The sequence below is a fragment of the Phacochoerus africanus genome, chromosome 3 (assembly GCF_016906955.1).
Source record: "Phacochoerus africanus isolate WHEZ1 chromosome 3, ROS_Pafr_v1, whole genome shotgun sequence".
NCBI classification, from domain to species: domain Eukaryota; kingdom Metazoa; phylum Chordata; class Mammalia; order Artiodactyla; family Suidae; genus Phacochoerus; species Phacochoerus africanus.
Genome location: NC_062546.1, coordinates 26,632,229 through 26,651,785, shown reverse-complemented (window position 1 = coordinate 26,651,785; position 19,557 = coordinate 26,632,229). Strand labels below are relative to the sequence as shown.

At 53.3% G+C, this 19,557-nt stretch overlaps 1 protein-coding gene across 1 annotated transcript; it reads left to right on the top strand.

Annotated features, from left to right (window-relative positions):
* The first annotated feature begins 1,870 nt into the window (after positions 1 to 1,870).
* BPIFB3 (BPI fold containing family B member 3) lies at positions 1,871 to 19,239 on the top strand. The gene is made up of 15 exons (XM_047770329.1): positions 1,871 to 1,988; positions 2,632 to 2,788; positions 4,987 to 5,091; positions 5,507 to 5,647; positions 7,086 to 7,149; positions 8,954 to 9,014; positions 10,039 to 10,130; positions 10,267 to 10,446; positions 12,431 to 12,484; positions 14,430 to 14,600; positions 15,466 to 15,533; positions 16,868 to 16,910; positions 17,708 to 17,771; positions 18,405 to 18,481; positions 19,210 to 19,239. Exons 1-15 carry the CDS (start codon positions 1,877 to 1,879, stop codon positions 19,237 to 19,239), a joined length of 1,419 nt encoding a protein of 472 aa, XP_047626285.1. The 5' UTR covers positions 1,871 to 1,876.
* The last annotated feature ends 318 nt before the right edge of the window (positions 19,240 to 19,557 follow it).

Genomic DNA, 19,557 nt, shown 5'->3' with positions numbered 1-19,557 from the left:
ATCCTTCCTAGGAGGGCACTGGGGGGCCTGGAGCTGATGGGAGAAAAAGCCCATTTTGTAGATGGGGAAACCGGAGCTCAGAGAAGGGCAAAGGCAGGGATAGGTGGGCCGAGGACAGCACTGTCCTAGGCTCAAGGCGGGGTGCCCCTTTTTCTCTAAGCCACAGACTCTGACTGGTTTCCTGTTGCAGAAATATTTCCTTCTATGAGAGAACCAAGGTCACAGGGGGCTATTCTGGGATGAGTCCTGGGGAAAGAAGACAGGCCGTGCTGAGAAAGCTGTTGGTTCATACAGAGCTCATATACCCCTCGGTGCAAATGAGGAAAGGCGACCTCTTGGGTAGACACAGCCTTTACCAAGGCAAAGAGTAGGCGAGTGAAGTGGGACTGGATTTCCATCCACTCTTCCCTTCTCAGCAGGCACGCCCTCCAGCACACAATCATGCACCCTAGACACAGTCCCCACCCTTGTGGAGCTCACGGAGATGGCAAACAAGGGCACGAACACAGTGCATAATGGAAGATTGCCCTAAAGTAAATAAATATGTGACAGATGGGCTTCTTTAGATAAAGTAAAAGAGGGAGGTCTTTCCTAGCAGGTTATGTTTATTCAGAATCTAAAGGATGAAGAGTTAGTCATGCAAAGAACCCGAGGAAGAGCCTCCCTAACTGAAGGAACAGCATGGCATGTGCAAAGGCCCTGAGGTGGGAAGGGGCCTGTCATGATTTAAGACTGAGAAAGGGAGTTCCCGTCATGGCTCAGCAGTAACGAACCCGACTAGTATCCATGAGGACTAGGGTTCGATCCCTTGCTTTGCTCAGTGGGTTAAGGATCTGGTGTTGCCATGAGCTGTGGTGTAGGTCACAAACAAGGTTCAGATCCTGCATTGCTGTGGTATAGACCAGCAGCTACAGCTCCGATTCAACCCCTAGCCTGGGCATCTCCATATGCCATGGGTTCTGCCCTAAAAAGACAAACAAAACAAAATAAAAACACTGAGAATATCAAAGAGGCAGGCAGGTCCCTTGTGAGTAACAGTAAGGAGCCTGGGCAGTGGGGGACTGCTGGAAGGTTTAAGCAAGGGTGACATGAGGGGATAGATGGGCATGTGATTAGGGTGGCAACTATGAAAATTCATATAGAAAAGTCCCATTCTGTGAACTAGTAAGTTAGCCATGCTTTCGCCTCCTATCTCATTCCTTTCAACATCAATCCAGGATAGAGGTGGGAGAGGAGGAAAGGAACAGGACATTGTAACTCTAGATGCTGGATGTCTCCAAGCAGCCAGGGGCCTCCTGAGCCAATGGAAAAGCAGCCCAGGAAACAGAGCTCCCACTCTACTGTCCAGGAAAGGAAGCCCCTCTGTGGCTCTCCCTCAGAGACTGCCCAGCGTCTCTGGGGCTGCAGAGGACTAAGACTCGTAAGCCAGGAGTTTCGTCATGGCGCAGCAGGAACAAATCTGACCAGGAATGATGAGGTTGTGGATTCGATCCCTGGCCTCGTTCAGTGGGTTAAGGATCTGGCGTTGCTGTGAGCTGTGGTGTAGGTTGCAAACAAGGCTCAGATCCTTTGTTGCTGTGGCTGTGGCACAGGTAGGTAGCTGTAGCTTCAATTCGACCCCTAACCTGGGAACCTCCATATGCCGCGGGTATGGCCCTAAAAAGTCAAAAAAAAAAAAAAAAGACACTTAGGTCAGACATGCTAGCTGTTGCTTCCATTGAATGGAGGCAGCTCTCTTGGCAGTGGAGCTGGACTTGGCTGTGCCAGGTGGGCAGGTGGGCCTCAGGCTGGTGAAGGGACACTGGGAGGAGAAGGCTTGGGCATGAGGGTGGCCTCAGGGTCCCTGCTTCCTCCCCTGGTAGGGGTGACGCCGACCATGTTGGGCGTGTGGTCCCTGCTTCTCTTCTGGGGTCTGGCCACTCCGTGCCAGGGGCTGCTTGAGACGGTGGGCACACTTGCTCGGATCGACAAGGATGAACTCGGAAAAGGTGAGCCCGAGGTGGGCCGTGTGCGAGGGGTCCAGCGGCAGCATAAACGACCCCCTTGAGATGCTTATAGGATCTCCTTTCAGGAATAGATGAGAACAGATTCCCGACTGCATAGAGTTCAGGGGTTAAAGATTTGCTTGCAGGTCCCCATGGGCAGTGAGTGGGTGGGGTGTGCCTGTGGGGGCAACTCGTGGGGTTGGGAGGTCCAGGGGAGGGTGCTGCCTGGGCCAGCGTCTCCACCCACATTTCTGGGGTAGGGGGAACTCTACCAGGCATTTGGTGCCTTACGGCTCAGCGACCCAGGGTGAGGCTGAGGGATCAGGTGGAATAGTCTCGAATGGCAAATGCATCAGGGAGGCTACCCGCCTGTCCTGACTCTACCAGGCGGTTCCCCCTATCTTGCCCTTCTCACAAGCCACAGAGTCAGGTCAAGGATGCCCAGGAAGGGCAAAGGTTGCCTCCTCCTTCTTAATCAAGCCCTAGTGGCTGCTCCCTCCTTTACTTCTGCCCCTGCTTCTGCCCTAGTCAGACCATTAGCTCCAAACCCCATTTGCTGTGTGAGTTTGGGCACGTCTCTGTCCCTCTCTGGGCCCTAGTTTCCACATCTGTAAAATGAACCTTCCTCTCCCCATCCTCTTTGCAGCCATCCAGAACTCGCTGGTCGGGGGTCCTATTCTGCAGAATGTGTTGGGGACGGTCACATCTGTGAACCAGGGCCTCCTGGGCTCAGGGGGCCTGCTCGGAGGAGGCGGCCTGCTGAGCTACGGAGGAGTTTTTGGTGTTGTCGAGGAGCTTTCCGGGTGAGTCCTCACACAGTGGCCACTTGAGCGCCTACCTACTGTGTGCCCTACAGGAAGTCTGAGCTTTTCTTTGCTTCAGGGGACAGAGAAGAGGTCGACTCTTCTTTATGTGTTGTCAGGCAGTGGGAATGGCATGGGCAGCCTGGACAGGGAGTGCCAGGACCCGAGTCAGAAAACAAGGAGTCTACTGAGTGCCAGGCAGTACGCTCCTGTGGTTGAAGGTTCTAGCTCTGAGGTCGATTGCAATTACTTATTGTGTGACCTGGGGAAAGTTGCTTAGTCTCTCTGGGCTAATCCAAGTATCTGGATGGCTCCCTCCCTCCTCTCTTTCAGGATCTGCTCCAAAAACCCCTGCCCTGTCCAACCCCTCTTTGTCCCCTCATCTGCCTGCACTTTCTCCAGGGGATGAATCACTCCCCTGCACCTCCACTGTGTCACTGGTTTTTTCCCCTCATCTCCCTTGCTAGATTATAAATTCCACAAGGGCTAGGACTTGTCTGCCTTGTTCACTGCTGGGTCTTCAGTATAAAAATAGTGCTACACAGGAGTTCCTCTAGTGGCTCAATGGGTTAAGAACCCAACGTTGTCTCCATGAGGATGTGGGTTCAGTCCCTGGCCTCATTCAGTGGGTTAAGGATCTGGTGTTGCTGCAAGCTGCAGTGTAGGTCGCAGATGCGGATGGGGTCTGGTATTGCTGTGGCTGTGGTGTAGCCCGGCAGCTGCAGCTCTGATTTGAACCCTAGCCTGGGAACCTCCATATGCTGCAGGTGTGGCCATAAAAAGAAAAAAATAGTGCTTGACACATAGTAGATGCTCAAAAAATATTTTTGAATGAATGAATGAACAAGTGAAATCATTTAATAGCTAATATTTATAACTTAATGACACCTAGCCAGGATTTTCTCGGTGCCTGGCATTGCGCTAAGCATTGTAAATGAATTAACCCACAGAACCCAGAGGTAGGACTGTTGTCAACTGCACTTAGCAGATGAGAAGATGGAAGCCCCATGGACAGTGAAGGGACCTGCCCGAGCTGTCAAGCAGTTAAAATAGAGCCTGGCACACAGTAAACGCTCCATAAATATTAACAATTACTATTAATAGATCTAGTCCCCCCTCTCACTCTAGAATCCCCTCTACTTGGTGAAGCTGGGGCCTCAAACATGAACCAGACCTTGTCCTTGCTTCAAAGAGCGCCCCCCCCCCCCCCCGGTGCGTTCCTGTCATGGCTCAGCGGTTAACAAACCCAACTAGCATCCATGAGGATTTGGGTTTGAACCCTGGCCTCGCTCAGTGGGTTAAGGATCTACGTTGCCGTGAGCTGTGGTGTAGGTCGCAGATGCCGCTCAGATCCCGTGTTGCTGTGGCTCTGGCGTAGGCTGGAGGCTACAGCTCCAACTGGACCCCTAGCCTGGGAACCTCCATATACAGTGGGTGCGGCCCCTAAAAAGATCAAAACAAAACAAACAAACAAAAAGAGCCCCTCAGTATGAGTCTGGGCCCAGCAGTCATGATGCTGTGTACTCAGGACAGTGCAGGCAGGGTGTGGAAGGTGCTCAGAGGGGAGCATTTGCCTGAGTCAGAGAAGCAAGAAAGAGGGTTTCTTGGAGGAGGAGATACCCTAGCTGAAATCAGGAGAGCTGGAGGAGTCAGCTAGCTGATGGTGGATGCAGAGTAGAAAGAAAATCAAGGAAAGGGTATCCTAGACGGAGGGAACAGCCTTGGCAGAGGCTCAGAGGACAGAGAAAATAATGGACTGTAGGGAGCTCTGTCTGAGAACCCCCTTTTTTTGGGGGGGGGGTGTATGTGTATGTGTGTGAGCCTAGGAGGTGCGAGTGATTGGAAAAGGACCCAGGCCAGAGACTGAAGCAGGGCTGAGGCTCTGGGGATGGGGTGGGCGGAGCTCTTTAATTTACTGAGCCTCCCAGAGGATGATGAGATTACAGTTCTAGAGCATGTGCTTTATCAGCTTCTGCACTTCAATTATCTCATTTATTTTTGCAACATCCCTATGAAGTGGATACTTGTATTCCCCCACTTTATGAATTAAGATACTAAGGCCAAGAGAGGTGAAGTAACTGGCCCAAGGGCTTTTGGGTTAGAGTTGGGAGGGGCTCCCAAGAGAGGCTCTAGGCGCTGCCTGGTCTGGGATGGTGCTGGGGGGTGTCTGGTAGTGAGAGGCCCTCTCCTCCACACAGGCTGAAGATTGAGGAACTCACACTGCCCAAGGTGTCTCTGAAGCTGCTGCCCGGGTTTGGGGTGCAGCTGAACCTGCACACCAAGGTGGGCCTGCATGGCTCTGGGTGAGTGTGCCCCTGGGAACATCTACCCTACTGCTCCCCATGCCCACCCCTTTGCCCCCCTATTTCCTCCCACCCTACTTCCTGCCCACGGGATTCCCATGCTCCTGTTCCCTCTCTAGATCCCACCGCCCTGCCCCTCCCCGGGGAGCTCCATCCCACTCACACCCAGGGACTTCCCACTCTCCCTGGAGACCCCTGCCCCAATGCCTGGAGCTCAGTGGTAGGGTTGAGGGAGGGGGCGGAGGGGCGTGAAAAGGGGCAGAGAGGCAGGGGCTGCGAGGAGGGAAAGGGGACGAGGTCGCTTAAGAGGCCGTCCCAGAGCTCAGGTCCGCGGCCCCGCGGTGGGCGCGGCTGAGGCGGCCCTGGTGGGTGGGGCCTGGCCGTCTGGCCACGCCCCCACGGTGTGGTCTCGTAGCCCCCTGGGGGGCGTCCTGCAGCTGGAAGCTGAGGTGAACGTGTCGTCGCGGGTGGCGCTGGGCGTAAGCGCGCGGGGTACGCCCATCCTCATCCTCAAGCGCTGCAGCACGCTCCTAGGCCACATCAGCCTGCTCTCGGGGTGAGTCCACAGGCTCAATTCGGTTTTGCGGGTCTCCCCGCGCTCCGACCTTCTCGGGCTCTCTGCGCCTGCGGCTCCTTGGGCTCCTAGGAGCAGCTGGCGGGGCGGGGCCTTAGCTCACCCCGCCTCCACCCGTCTCCCCGGATCAACCCGCTGCCCAGACCTGCGGGCTAAGGTCCACCTCGCACAAGGACTCTAACCCAGACCACAGCTTGCCACGTTCACTCTGAGGTCCCCCTTCTCCGACCTCTGAGATCCTGCCGTCCCTTCTCCACCCAGGGCAAGGGCTCTCTATGGTCCTTTGAACCTGCGAGCCTCTCAGTCCCTGCTCTTAGCACATCAGAGACCCAGCCCAACCCTTGACTTTCTGTGATATCCGTGGAATCCTCCTCCTCTGTCTGGGCTTCACTGTCCCCATCTGTATAATGAAGACCTAAATTTAATGATCTGAAAGGCCCTGGCACTTTTATATCCATCTCTTCCCCCAACTCTTCAGGACACAGTGACCCTTCCTATACTTGTGTTGCGTTGTCCTTCCCATGGGACTGCTGAAGCCCAAAGAGGGCAAGGGCCCAAGATCAGATGCACAGATTGAGGCAGGCGTGGGGATGGGCAGGTCTCTGGACATAGGTTCAAGGCTTTCTCTGAGAACTGCACCGACCCTCAGTGTCACGTCACACTTTGAGTCATCCCCTTCTAGCCTCTGCTATCCAGGCTGAATCCCACACCCACCCCTTGCCTTTGTTGGGTGGCCCTGAGCAGTGATGGATGATCAGACATCTCTGTTTTGGCTCCCAGGAATAGGAACCAGGTTGGTCCTGTCTGCAGAAGGACCTTCACAAGGGGTTTCCGGGAAGATCTTGGGCTCCTCAAATCCCAGTGGTTCCATTCTGCTCCTCTGGGTCAGAAGGGGCTTGGAGTGTGTAGAGCCCAGGAGGGTGTTGATGTCCTATGGTTGTAGTTCCGTGGTTGTCACCCCTCCCTCTTGTACCCTCATAGTCTCTAAACTGACCTAAGCCCATACACGTGCACATCCTCAGGCTACCCTGTATGCATGCATTCATTCAACAAACATTTACTGAATCCTCACTCTAAGCCAGGTGCTGTTCTAAGCCCGAAGGTCATTTGTCTACCCATATTGGAGGAGATAAAGGGAACAGATATTTATCGAGCATCAGACCCACATACATGCCCATTTGATCTCAGCAGCATCAGATCTAAAGCAGGCACTGTACAGATCAGGAAACTGAAATCCTCCCATGGATCCCACGGTGAAGCAGAGCCAAGACCTAAGCCCAGCTCCCCAAAACCCCAGCATGGCCCACCAGGAGAGGAGACGGGCGATGTCCAAAGTCCCCAGTGCCCACCCTGCCCCATCCTCCAGGTTGGCCCTGGCCCTGTGTGGTGGCCGCAGTCTCACATGTCTCCCTCTGCCCAGGCTGCTGCCCCCACCACTCTTTGGGGTCGTGGAACAGACACTCTTCAAGGTGCTGCCAGAATTGGTGAGTGTGGGGGCTGCAGGCGACTCCTCCCCTGGCTTTGAGCAAATCTGGGCGCCAGGAAGGATTAGGCTGTTCTTTCCTTCCACGCCCATCAGGTAATCCCATCCTGCCCACCGGCCTCCCAGGTGCTGCCTGCCAGCCTCTATCCTATCCTGCCTGGCACAATCTGTCCCCAGACCTCTGCGTCTTAAATTTACAGCCTCAGGTGACCTGAGTCCCCTGCTCCCAAATCCAAGTCCCTTTCTTACCCTTCTGCCCTGTCTTGGTCATCTGTATTATTATTGACTTTATACTTTTCTTTAGACTAGCTTTGAATTAGTCGGATCACTCAGTGATTTTAAACTGAGCCCCGTGCTTGGCAAACATGTCCAGAAAATTACATACATGTTGGTGAATACATCCTATGTTAAACACATTATGATTAAACTGCTCCAGAATGTTTGTCCGTGACCTGACCCAGCCATTCCTTGGACCACCGTTGAGAAAAGCTGGTCTGGCCAAAGCCCCGTTTCATTGAGGATGGAGAGGGGGAGGGGCTTGCTGGGGTCACACAGCCAGCTGAGGTCACACACAGTCAGGCCTCCTGATGCCCTGGCCTGGCAGGACCTCTCTTGTGAAGAATACCAAGAGGTGAGGGGTAGCAAGGATGTGGGCGGCTGAGGTTTTGGCAAAACTTCCCTGGGCTTGAAGAAGCCAGTTGGCAAAGAAGCTCAGGGGGAGCAGAGAAGTTCCCGGCAGCAGAGACCCCAGCCCAGGCCTGTCTCAAGTAGATTTCAACACCGGGATGTGGGTGCAGCTAAGTTGTAAATGACTGGCTGAAAGACAGGATTTATGTGACTCAAAGAGGTTTTAAAAAATAAGAGTTAATTATTAGCGCTTAGAGGTTAGAGATTTCTTGTTACAATCCGATTTCTGGCTTCTCTTGTGCAGTCAGCCACCCCAGCTGCACGTACTGCCTTCCTGCAGGTGACACACGGCTGGCGCCCAGGGGGCTGCTTCCCGCCCTGCCCCTCACAGCCCCTCTGGTCTCCTCTCATTTCTGTGACATGTCTGACCCCAGAAGTCCTAGAGTTTGGGACTGCAATGTTTAAATGAAAAAAAGAGCCTTTCTCTTTTCTCTGAGAGCAGCTGTGACCTTGGGCAGGTCACCTTTCTTCTCTGGCCCCTGGCAGTGGAATGAAGGGGCTGAAGAATCAAAGGGCTGATCTGGCTCCCCTCTGGGGTTCCTGTTGCGGTTGACTCAGATTCTGTGATTCCAGGCTCGGGGTTCTGGAAGCCAAACTACTTGTTCCCTGTGCTCACAGCCCAGGGGCTTTTGGGAAGCCGGGGGTGGGGGGATGGGGGAATGTGGGGCGGGTGCGCAGTGGATGCCCCAGGCCAGGCCTGATTCCAGGGGAGCGGAGGAGGTGCCCCTCTGTGGGGTCTGGGCTGTAGGTCTCCCAGTGCCCACCTGGTTGGCAGGAGAGGCTGAGACCTCAGAGAGAATAGCTACTTTGTCTCTCGGAGGAGGGCCTTGTCCCCGCGCCCCACCTGGCCTCTGGAATGTGTCTCCCTGCCCACACTCCCAGCATCCTCCATGGTTTTCTGAGGAGGCCCATGTAACTGGCCCCCCGTCCTCAGACACTTCAAGCTCCAGCCCCATCCCTGCCTCCCATCTGTGTGTCCCCCCATCCGTCTCCACATTCTGCCTTGCCTTGGTCCCCGGGGCCACATAGCCAACGATTTAAAGAAAACACCACTCTTCCCTGCGCCAGGCTGGGGCCCACTTTTACTTTCCGGTAACTCGTGTCTCCTCTGGACACAGCTGTGCCCCGTGGTGGACAGTGTGCTGGGCGTGGTGAATGAGCTCCTGGGGGCCGTGCTGTGTAAGTTGGGGTCCACTCCCTCCTCTTCGCCCCCTCCTCTTACCCCCACCCCCAGCATTACCCCCGATGAGTGGGATACCTGGGAAGAGGAGGGGGGCCGAATTCTGGGAGCTTTCCTCAGACGGACGAGGCCGCCACTTTGAGGAGGCTTAACGGTGTGGTTCTGGGTGGAGGCTGGTTCGGCAGGGTGAGGAGACTCAGAGCCGTCAGGTCTCCATCTGCCAGGGCCTTCAGCCGCTTACTGAGCACCAGCAGTGTGTCTGGTACCATGTTAGTGTTATCTGGACAGACAAGACCACTGAGGCCCAGGACATACTCAGTAAGGGCCCCAAGGCCCCACAGTAGCAGCAGCACTCAGCCTCCCTGAGCCTTATGGAGACATGGATGCCTTTTGTATTCACAAAAAGGGCCTTGAAAAGTATAAAATGTTGGAGCTCCCGTTGTGGCTCAGTAGGTTAAGGACCTGACATTGTCTCTGTGAAGATGCAGGTTCCTTCCCTGGCCTCACTCAGTGGGTTAAGGATCCGGTGTTGCAGCAACCTGCGGCAGAGTTCACAGATGCATCTCAGATCTGGCGTTGCTGTGGCTGTGGTGTTGGCCTGCAGCTGCAGCTCTGATTCGACCCTAGACTGGGAACTTCTGTATGCTGCAAGTGTGGCTGTAAAAAAAAAAAAAATAGTATAAAATGCATAGCTAGGATAAGGATAGAAAACTTGGAGGCAGAGGCAGCTACGGTGTTATATGAGAGAGGGAGGGCAGCAACGTGGTGGTTGGTTAGTGGCACCAGCTCTGGAAAACAGGAATCCTGGCTTGGCTACTCTGGGGCTTGTATGACCTGGGGCTGGCAACTTCTTCTGCCAGAGCCTCAGATTCCATATCTGTAAAATGGGCATGATGGTAGTGGCCACACGAATACTTAATAGAGAGCTAGGCATTCAGCAGGCACTAAATAAATAGAAGTAGGGTCTGTTCTTATTGGGCATGGACTCATGGGGTCTTTCTCCCTCCTTCCCTCCTCATGCAGGCCTGGTGCCCCTTGGGGCTCTTGGGTCGGTGGAATTCACTCTGGCCACACTACCTCTCATCTCTAACCAGTACATAGAGCTGGACATCAATGTGAGTGCCCACCGAGGCCCTGCCCACAGCTGGGGGGAGTGGGGTAGCAGTGGAGGCCAGGTAGGGGATGCTGCGTCCAAACCAGAAGGGTGAGCTGCCCTGAGACCCTGCCACACCCTGTCTCCTGCCCCTGCAGCCCATCGTGAAGAGCGTAGAAGGTGACATCATCGATTTCCCCAAGCCCCCCAAGCCCATCAAGGTGCCCCCCAAGGATGACCACACATCCCAGGTGACCGTGCCCTTGTACCTCTTCAACACCGTGTTTGGGCTTCTGCAGACCAATGGTGCCCTCGACCTGGACATCACCCCTGAGCTGGTAAGTGTGACACCCTGCCCTCCTATGTGTTGGCAATGCTAGTGATGACCTAGTCGCATCATCACAGATCGGCCTTGACGAGCCCTTTTCTTATAATTGGAGTCGCATGAGTTTATAACATGCACACGCCCTCTCTTGTCCTTGGGGTGGACATTGCTAATAGATGGGGGCCGTGGCCCTCTGCTTGGCTAAACCTGAATGGGACTTTTGAATCCTTCCCCACATGACACGCCAGGAAATGACTTTCTTTTCTTTTTTTTTTTTTTAATAATTATAGTTGATTTACAATGTTGTACCAATTTCTGCTGTATAGCAGTGACCCAGTCATACATATATATACACATTCTTTGTCTCATATTATCTTCCATCATGTTCTATCCCAAGAGATTGGATATAATTCCCTGTGCTGTACAGCAGGACCTCATTTTTTTTTTTGTCTTTTTAGGGCCGCACCTGCAGCATATGGAATTTCCTAGGCTAGGGGTCGAATCGGAGTTGAAGCTGCCAGCCTCCACCACAGCCATAGCAGCTCAGGATCTGAGCCACGTCTGCGACCTACACCACAGCTCACAGCAGTTCCGGATCCTTAACCCACTGAGCGAGGCCAGGGATTGGACCTGCCTCCTCGTGGATGCTAGTCAGATTCATTTCTGCTAAGCCACGATGGGAACTCCAGGACCTCATTTCTTAGCTATTCTAAATGTAATAGTTTGCAACTAAGGAAGTTACTTTCAACTGGTCAAAACTGGAATATGAAATGTAGCCAGCTTTCCTTCCCTGCACCAGATGAGCCCTTCTAGAGTCAAAGCCCAATTTTTTTTAACTAAAGTGTGAGTGGCTAACATTTCCACTTCTTTCTCAAGAGCTAATATGAAAAAAGAAAAGAAGAAAACTAGGGTTTTACTATACCAGAGGTCATTTGGACCTTTGTTTTGAAGCTTCTGAGGCCTTTCTCTTTCTCTTCTGGCCTCTCTCACACCCTCACAGAAATCTGGAAGCCCCAGACCCCAGAAGCCTTACCCAGAGACATTTTCTTGGTCTCAGCCCTGTCTAAAGACAGTGAGCTCTGAGCCACTTGGGCCCCCCACCTGCAGCTCAGCTTAAGGGCACAGGGGTTGACTCTTCACTTCCTGCAGGTGAGGTCCAGAGAGCACTTCGAAGGTTTATGGGTGGCTGGAACAGGGCACTAAGCCGGGAGTCCGTTGTGACCAGATTTTCCAATTTTTTAGCTAGAAACTGAAAATGTATATGGAATGTCCTGATTTGTAAATAATGGAAACAAATTCATCTTTGTTTGGAGAATACTTTTCGGGTAAAAGGCAAAAATGTCTGGGGTCAGATCCCTGGGCCTTCAGATTGTACCCTCTGGCAGGGTGGTTTAGAAGTTCTAGAATTATGGAGTTCCCATCATGGCTCAGCGATTAATGAACTTGACCAGTATCCGTGAAGATGCAGGTTCGATCCCTGGCCTTGCTCGGTGGGTTAAGGATCTGGCATTGCCGTGAGCTGTGGTGTAGGTTGAAGATATGGCTTGGATCCTACATTGCTATGATGGTGGTGTAGGCCGGCAGCTATAGCTCCAATTCAACCCCTAGTCTGGGAACCTCCATATGCCATGGGTGTGGTCCTAAAGACAAAAAAAAAAAAAAGTTCTAGAATTAGCCTGCCCGGGTCGAAGCCTGGTGTGACCACTTACCAGCTTATGACCCTGGATAAGGAATCTCACGTTTCCTACCTGTAAAATGGGAGTCATCAAAGCACCCACCTCTTCAAGCTGTTGTAAAGGTGAAATGAGTGAGGGCACACAAAACCCTTAGCACGTGCCTGGCATGTAGTAAGTGCTCACCATGGGTCAGCAGAAGGAACACGAGTGTCTATAGTGATGTATATATGTGATGGGGGTTGGAGGGGACTGCTGAGTGTGCTGAGGGATGCCTGTGTTTTCTCTGTGTTTATCCTTCATCCCATTTGATTTTGGGTCCAGGTTCCCAGCAATGTCCCCCTGACAACTACAGACCTGGCAGCTTTGGTCCCTAAGGTGAGTGACCCTCTCATGGGCTTTATTGCTTTAGTTCTTTCCCGATGACCCTGAATGGACTCCAGAAACTTTCTCAGTACAGCTGTCCAGATAGCCTTGATTGAATGTTGAGTCCAAATTCATACTAAAGTGTGATCGACTAGCACCTTATCCTTTCCTGATGGCCAGATTTTGCTTGGACAGGAAAGGACCAGCATTTAACTGCCCTAGAAGTCAACAGGACATTTGTCCTGTGGCTGTTACTCCTTTGTCAAATAGAGGGCAGGAGATTTTTTCAAAGTGACTGAGCCTCCTTCTTCCAACTACCCTACTTCATCTTGGTCTTGGTCTTCTCTGTTCCCAGAGAGAAGACTCAGGGCAGTGGCCTTGGGGAGGGAAAGAGAAGGGAGAAGATTCAGGGAGGTTTGACCAGTGGGCACTAATTGGTATGTGACTGCAGGGCCAGGCCTCCAGCTTTCCCCTCCCTTCAACTGGGGCTGAACTAGCTGCTTTCCAGCTGTGGGAACCTGATGTGTACCGAAGTTGAAATGACGACAAGGTCTTTATGTAGCAGCAGATTCTGATAGGGGTTAGAAAGAGACCCTCAAGGGCTGGGTTTCCACCAGAGAGGATGGAGAGGGCAGCTGAATTTTGGGGCACGGGCAAACTCCAGGTGTCCTTGGAGGTGATGATTCCAAGCAGCCCTGGTGGGCTTGGCTGGAGCCTCTGCTTATTGGAGTCCTTGGCTAAAGGGCATAGAGGTCTCAGGCAGGGGATGAGGTGAGTGCTAGACATTTGGAGGAACCTCCTTCTTTGGAGGAGTTGTGTGATGGTGGAGAGGGACTTCAGGAGACAGAGGTGGCAGGAGCAGGGACCCATGGCAGCAGCGGCAATGCCATGTCTCTGCATCTCAGGGAGCCAGGTCGCAGGAGCCTGAAGCCCCTGTTGTCATAGCATCAGATCTAGCTCTGAGTTAAATTCTTTTGTGGCTGTAGAATCTGTGGGTTCAGGAAGGTGGAATCCAGTGATCCCCCGTCTTTGTGATCCTGCAACTCTGGCTGTTGGGGCTTGAGGAGTTGGTCCCCAGACCCCAACATTCAAGAGATCTAAACTTCTGAGGTTTCCAGCACTTCTGTAATCCCACGATGTCATGACCATGAGACTCATCATTTCCTGACTGTGTGCTTCATTCAGTCAATCAACTAATATTCAATGAGCACCTCCTATGTACCACACCCCATGCCAGGTGCTGGGCATGCAGAAGGGGCAGATGGTGAAAAGTAGACAAAAATCCCCATGTTCAAGGAGCTGCCATTGTGGTGGGTGGGACAGACGTTGAACAAATAAATAAGTAGAATATACATTGTGAGAAGGTGAGAATGGAGTGGCGAGGTGGATTGGGAACACGTGATGCTCTGCAAAGGCCACTGAGTTGACATGAGCTGAAAGCTGAAGGGGGGGAGGGAGGGAACCACGCAGGTGTCTGGGGAAGATATTTTCAGGCAGAGGGAACAGCAAGTGCAAAAGCCCTGAGGTGGGAGCCTGCCTGGCTGGTTGAAGGAACCGCAAAGAGGTCAGTGAGTCTGGAGAGGAGAGGATGAGGGGCCAGTGGTGGGAGGTAAGAAAGAGAGGAGGGCAGAGGATGGGTCATGCAGGGACCTTGGGCATTGGGGGAATTTTGTGTTTTGTTTTTTATGTTGTATAATGACGTGTGTCTTTGGGGGAGGGGGATTTTGACAGCAAAATCCTTGGGTTAGTTCCTTGGGTTAGTGTCTCTGCACCCGAATGTCAGCCTCGTGGGGGCCAAGACCAGGACTTTCTGGTCCAGGCTGTTACCCCAGCTCCCAGCACTCTGCCAGGTGCCCCTTAGATGCTCAATGAGTGTTTGTTGATTGACTGACTGATTCTGTTAGTGGGGCATCTAAGCTGCCCTCATGCCGCTCGCTCTGCCCCTGCTTCTCCCCAGGCCCTGAGGAAGCTGCCCCCGGGCCAACAGCTCCTGCTCTCACTGCGGGTGAAAGAAGCGCCGGCAGTCACACTCCAGAACAAAAAGGCCACAGTCTCTGTCCCAGCTGACATCCACGTGCTGTTCTACCTCCATAAGGGGACCCCTGAAGCCCTCTTTGAGCTGAATGGAGTGAGTGGCTGAGGGGTGGGAGCTGGCACTGGGGTTCTGAGTAGGGCTGACCCTCTCCAGGCTGCGGATTTCCAGGTGGGAGGCCCCATGTGGCCTAGCACAGGAAGCTCCGCCCCCTCCCACTGTCATCGCCTGAGCTGAGACCCACGTGCCCTCGAACTCCTGCCCACTCCCTTGCAGCACATGTGTCCACTCTGCTTCCTCAGGATCTCAGGGACTGCCCGCAACCTCTCTGTGCTCAGACATCTCTTGGGTGACCCTCCTGGCCCCCACCTGCCATCTGCTTCCCCCCATCCCACCTCTACTAATTTTTCCAAACCCACATCTCAGTAGAGGCAGGTTCCTCCCCTGCTCACTCTCTTCCCTGGCTCCCCACCGCCCAGCACCATCATGCCCCCGCCTCACCCCCTTGCCCTTCCCAGCCTTGTGCCCTAAGCCTCAGCTACTCAGGGCTGCCAGGTCCCCCCTCCCGGCCTCTGTGCAGGGACTACCACCTGGAGTGCCATTCCCCACCCTGCCTCTGCCAACTCGATCCCTTGGTTAACTAGTCATCTTTCAAGACTCAGCTCAGGTGTCACTGCCCTGCCTGTGGATGCCTTCCCTCACCGCACAGCAGCGGGACCAAGGGGCTGTCCAAGCTCCTGCAGCCCCAGGGCTTCCTGGCACACAACACTGATTACTCTCCACACCCTGGTCCTCAAGTCACCTCCTCCTAGCCCGGCATGGACCCTGACACGCAGTGGGGGGGCCTCAGCAAGGGCTCATGGAGGGAATGGATGCTGGAAATTCACCTGTCAGCCAGGGCAGACCTGTCCTCAAACTCCTGCTGAATTCGGTGTCATCTCTGCCCGCCTTTCCCATGCAGGTGATGACTTTAAATGCCCAGCTGGCTCCCTCGGCTACCAAGCTGCACCTGTCCCTGTCCCTGGAACGGTAATGCGGGGACCTGGGCCGCTTCTTTACCAACAAGAATTTGGGACCGATAGAAACCACCTCTTATTTATTAAGCAGCAACTAAGTGGCAGGCGTTTTACCAGCATCTTCCTTGCCTCCAGGACCTGCCAGGAAGGGGTGGTGTTAGCCCATTTTATAGAGGAGGCCACTGGGGCTCAGAGAATTGGCTCCAGAGTGGGCATCTTCCACTGCACCTGCTCAAAACCTGGCCTCGCTAGTGGCTTAGCGGTTAAGGATCGTGCATTGTCACAGTGGTGTGGGTTCAGTCCCTGGCCTGGGAACTTCTGTAGGCCACGGGTGCAGCCAAAAAAAAAAAAAAAAAAAAAACAAAACTGAAAAACAAAATTAAAAAACAAATAAAAACAAAATAAGAAAAGCTGGCCCCAGAGGAACCTACAGCAGGATATGGAGTCCAGACTTCCGAGTTATCAGCCCTACATGGCCATGACAATGACCGACCTTGAATGTTGTCAGATGCTTTGTTATTCACAAGGACTAGCTGTTTCTCTAGTTTCTCCACCGCTGTGGTAACTAGGCCTCGGGATAGTCATGCTAACCAGCATGGTAATGATGTTGATGAAGGTCCTTCCTCACACATGCACAGCACTTTAGAGTTGGCAAAGCCCAGGCTTGCACAGTGGGTTGTCCCTGGAGGCAGGTCCACAGTCTGGGCCTCCTGACTCAAATGCTCTCACCTTAGCCTGGGGCCTCTCGGACCCTCCCCTGGATGCAGGGGTTTTCCCAGGGGAGTCTGGGATCTGGCCACGGGTACCCAGACCTCACCTGATCCCATTTAGGGTCCCCTGCTGGCCCCTGAGGCTGTTATATACTGCCCCCCCCCCGCAAGGCTTCATCGCTGCCCCACTTCTAAGCTTGACAAAATCCCACGGCCAGGATTTGTCTCCCCTTCCTGCTGGCAGTTGATGCCTCAGCCCTTCGGAAACAGAGATGTGTGTCTGGGCTCTGACCCTGACCCCGCATTTGAACCGCCTGTAACCAGTGGTGGTTTACTGCCTCTAGCAAGCAACCCCGTGTCCAGGGCTCAGTCTGTGGAAGAACTACTCCTTAGAGAGGTTCAGCCAGACCAAGGCTCAGGGCCACGGAGTCAGAGGTGGAGGTCATGACATCTCAGAAAGAGGCTAGGTTGCTCCAGTCCCATTTTATAGGTGGAAAAACTGAGTCTCTGAGTCGAGGATGGGTAGAGGCAGAGTTGGGCCTGGGTTCTTGCTTCCTGATCCCGGGGAGCTGGAGGTGGGCAGGCTGGGGGTGTGACAGGTGCTGGGGCCCCTCAATATCTGTCTTCCCTCCACCAGGCTCAGTGTCAAGTTGGCCTCCTCCTTCACCCATGCCTTTGATGTAAGTCCCTGGGAGGGTGAGCAGCTTGGCGGTGGTGAGGGGCTGCAGGTGGGGGAGGAAAGGGGGCATGCCCATTGCTCTGGACTCTGTCCCATAAGCCAGAGTGGGCTGACATCCGGGCAGGGGTGTGTGTGTGTGTGTGTGTGTGTGTGTGTGTGTGTGTGTGTGTGTGCGCGCGCATGTGTGTGTACGTGCGCATGCCCGTAAAATAGTCATTGTCCTAAGAGAGTGAATCTCCAGTCTTGGAACCCCACAGTGTTGTAAATGTCTGGAACCCCCAAGGGTTTAAAATTTTGGAACTTTACCCAAGTAATTAGGTTCCTGAACTCAGAAAGTTCCAACGTTTCAGAGGCCCACAGAGCCCTTAGTTTCCTGCTTTCCGGAGTTCTGAGGGTCTAGAATTTCACTCTGGTCTCAGGTTCTAGATCCCCCGAGGTGTTCCTAAACTCAGGAATCTAAGATCAGGCCACACAGAATAACGAGAGCTGGACACATCTCCTCTCTCTTTCTCAGACTCAGCACCCCCCACCCCCCAAGGCCCCACAGACCCTTCCTCAGGAAAGCAGCTTTTCCAAGCTCCTGGGCCCCAGAGCAAAGCCAGCCTAACTCTCAAAGTTCCCTTTGGGGTCACCAGTGGACAGCCCACCCCAGTGGTCCCTGTGTCCACTAGGAGCTACATCCTCAGGCCTGAGGGGAGGCTAGAGCAGCTGAACCCGTGGGCTTTTCTCCATGGGAAGGGTTGCACTGCTCCCTGCAAAGCCATGGCTCCTCCCAGCCCTGTGCGTGCTTTGTTGCAGGCGTCCCATTTGGAAGAATGGCTCAGTGATGTGGTCCGGGTGGCTTACGTGCCGAAGCTCAATGGTATGGACAGCCTTCCCTCTCTCCTTGGACACGTGAAGTGTCTGAACTCAGGGCTGCTGAATCCATTGCCTCTCGCCATTATTCTTTTGCTTGTTTTCTTTTTTTAATTGAAGTCTAGTTCATTTACAAGGTAGTATTGGTTTCAAGTGCACAGCAAAGTGATTCAGTTATTCTCCATTGTTCTTAATAGAGACACTGATGCTGGAGAGGGGTTGATTCCCATTTCCAAAGGTGCAGAAGCCCAGATTGTTTCCATTCAAACACTGATTAGCTCCTGCACCATGCCAGACTCTGTCCTTGAGAGCTGTCTGACCTGGGTCGTGTCTTCAAGCTCACAATCCAGAGGGAAATAGTCGTGTAAACAAATGAGGAGAATATAGAAGACCTACAGTTTGCAAGGGACTGACAGAACCTCAAGGAGGCTCTGCTGAGGGGAGCCCTTGTGACAATACAGAAAGGGAGCATTTTGGTTTGGGTTTAGTAGGATGAGTAGGAGTCTGCCAGTATGGGAACCCGAGTCTCTGAGAACTGGCTAGCTCAAGGAAAGCGGTGGAACAGGGTCAGCGAATCCCACCTCAGCCCCCTACCCCATCCCCCAACATATCTTTGCTTTCAATCACTCCCTCTTCACAGTGAACCTGGATGTTGGAATTCCTCTGCCTAAGGTTCTCAATGTCAATTTTGCCAATGCAGCCCTGGAGATCATAGAGGTGAGTTTTCCACGCAGGTGTGGTCTAGATGGGCCTTAAGCTTGTCTCTGGAGAGCCCTGCTTGAAACTCATGAAACTCTCATCATCTGGTCCATCTTCTAAATTGCTCAGGGATCTATAAACTACCTAACCTAGGAATGGCAAATACATGACATACATGCAACCAGTCCTTCCTTACTTGCCCATGGCAGACATTGTCAATCAATCACAGAACTCTTCTCCTGCTGAATTTAGACACATGAATGACTTACAGGAGAGCCTCTCAGATATACTCACAGAACCACAGTTCCCCAGGTCCAGGGAGTAGCAAATGCCTGCCACAGGCATGCCTAATCGATCATGACATTTTTTCTTACTGAATATTGATATGGCCTTACAATCCCTTTCTATCTAGCACAGCTTGGAGTCTTGGAACAGCTCTGGGTGGTGGGGGATCAAGGAATTCTGGACCCACTTCTCAGATGAGGACCAAGGCTGAAGGAGGCCACATTTTTGGCCCAAGGTCATACAAAGGAGAAATAGCAGTTGAACATGGGTTTCTTTAGTTCTAAAGTCAGTGACCTCTCCCACACTGAATGTCATTTATTCAGCATTCATTGAACAAGTGCCAGCCGTGTTCCAAGTACAGAGCTAACCCCAGGGTGTGGGGGGACACAGAGGTGGCTGCAGGGATGGGGGCTGGGCACTAGAACTCAGATGCCTTAACCTAGAACCGTTGCTCCTTGCAGAATGCCGTTGTGCTGACCGTGGCGTCCTGAGGCTGACACATGGCCGCCACCCCTCCCTATTGTCTGCCGGAGTCCTGTCCGCCTACCTACTCTGCCTCAATATCCTTCCCAGGCTCTAGCCTGTGTCGGTGACAGTATAAGTGTCCCTTACCCCCAGGGGCTTCAGCCCTGCAACTCTGCCCTGATCTGGGGTGGGGGCTGCTGGGTTAGCCACAAGTCTCTGCTTTGGAGAAAGCTCTGGGGCCTCCTTGGCAAGTCTGGGGCTTTCAATAAATGACTCCTCTATCTCAGCACCTCTTGGCTGGTTTGTTCTCCAGACACACAGAGGCTACCTGGGCCTCTGACTCT

Coding starts and splice junctions, on each gene's coding strand:
- BPIFB3 (XM_047770329.1), top strand. CDS start 1,877: ATGTTGGGCGTGTGGTCCCTGCTTCTCTTCTGGGGTCTGGCCACTCCG. Junction 7,150..8,953: donor TCAAGGTGCTGCCAGAATTG/GTGAGTGTGGGG, acceptor CTCTGGACACAG/CTGTGCCCCGTGGTGGACAG. Junction 18,482..19,209: donor CAGCCCTGGAGATCATAGAG/GTGAGTTTTCCA, acceptor TGCTCCTTGCAG/AATGCCGTTGTGCTGACCGT.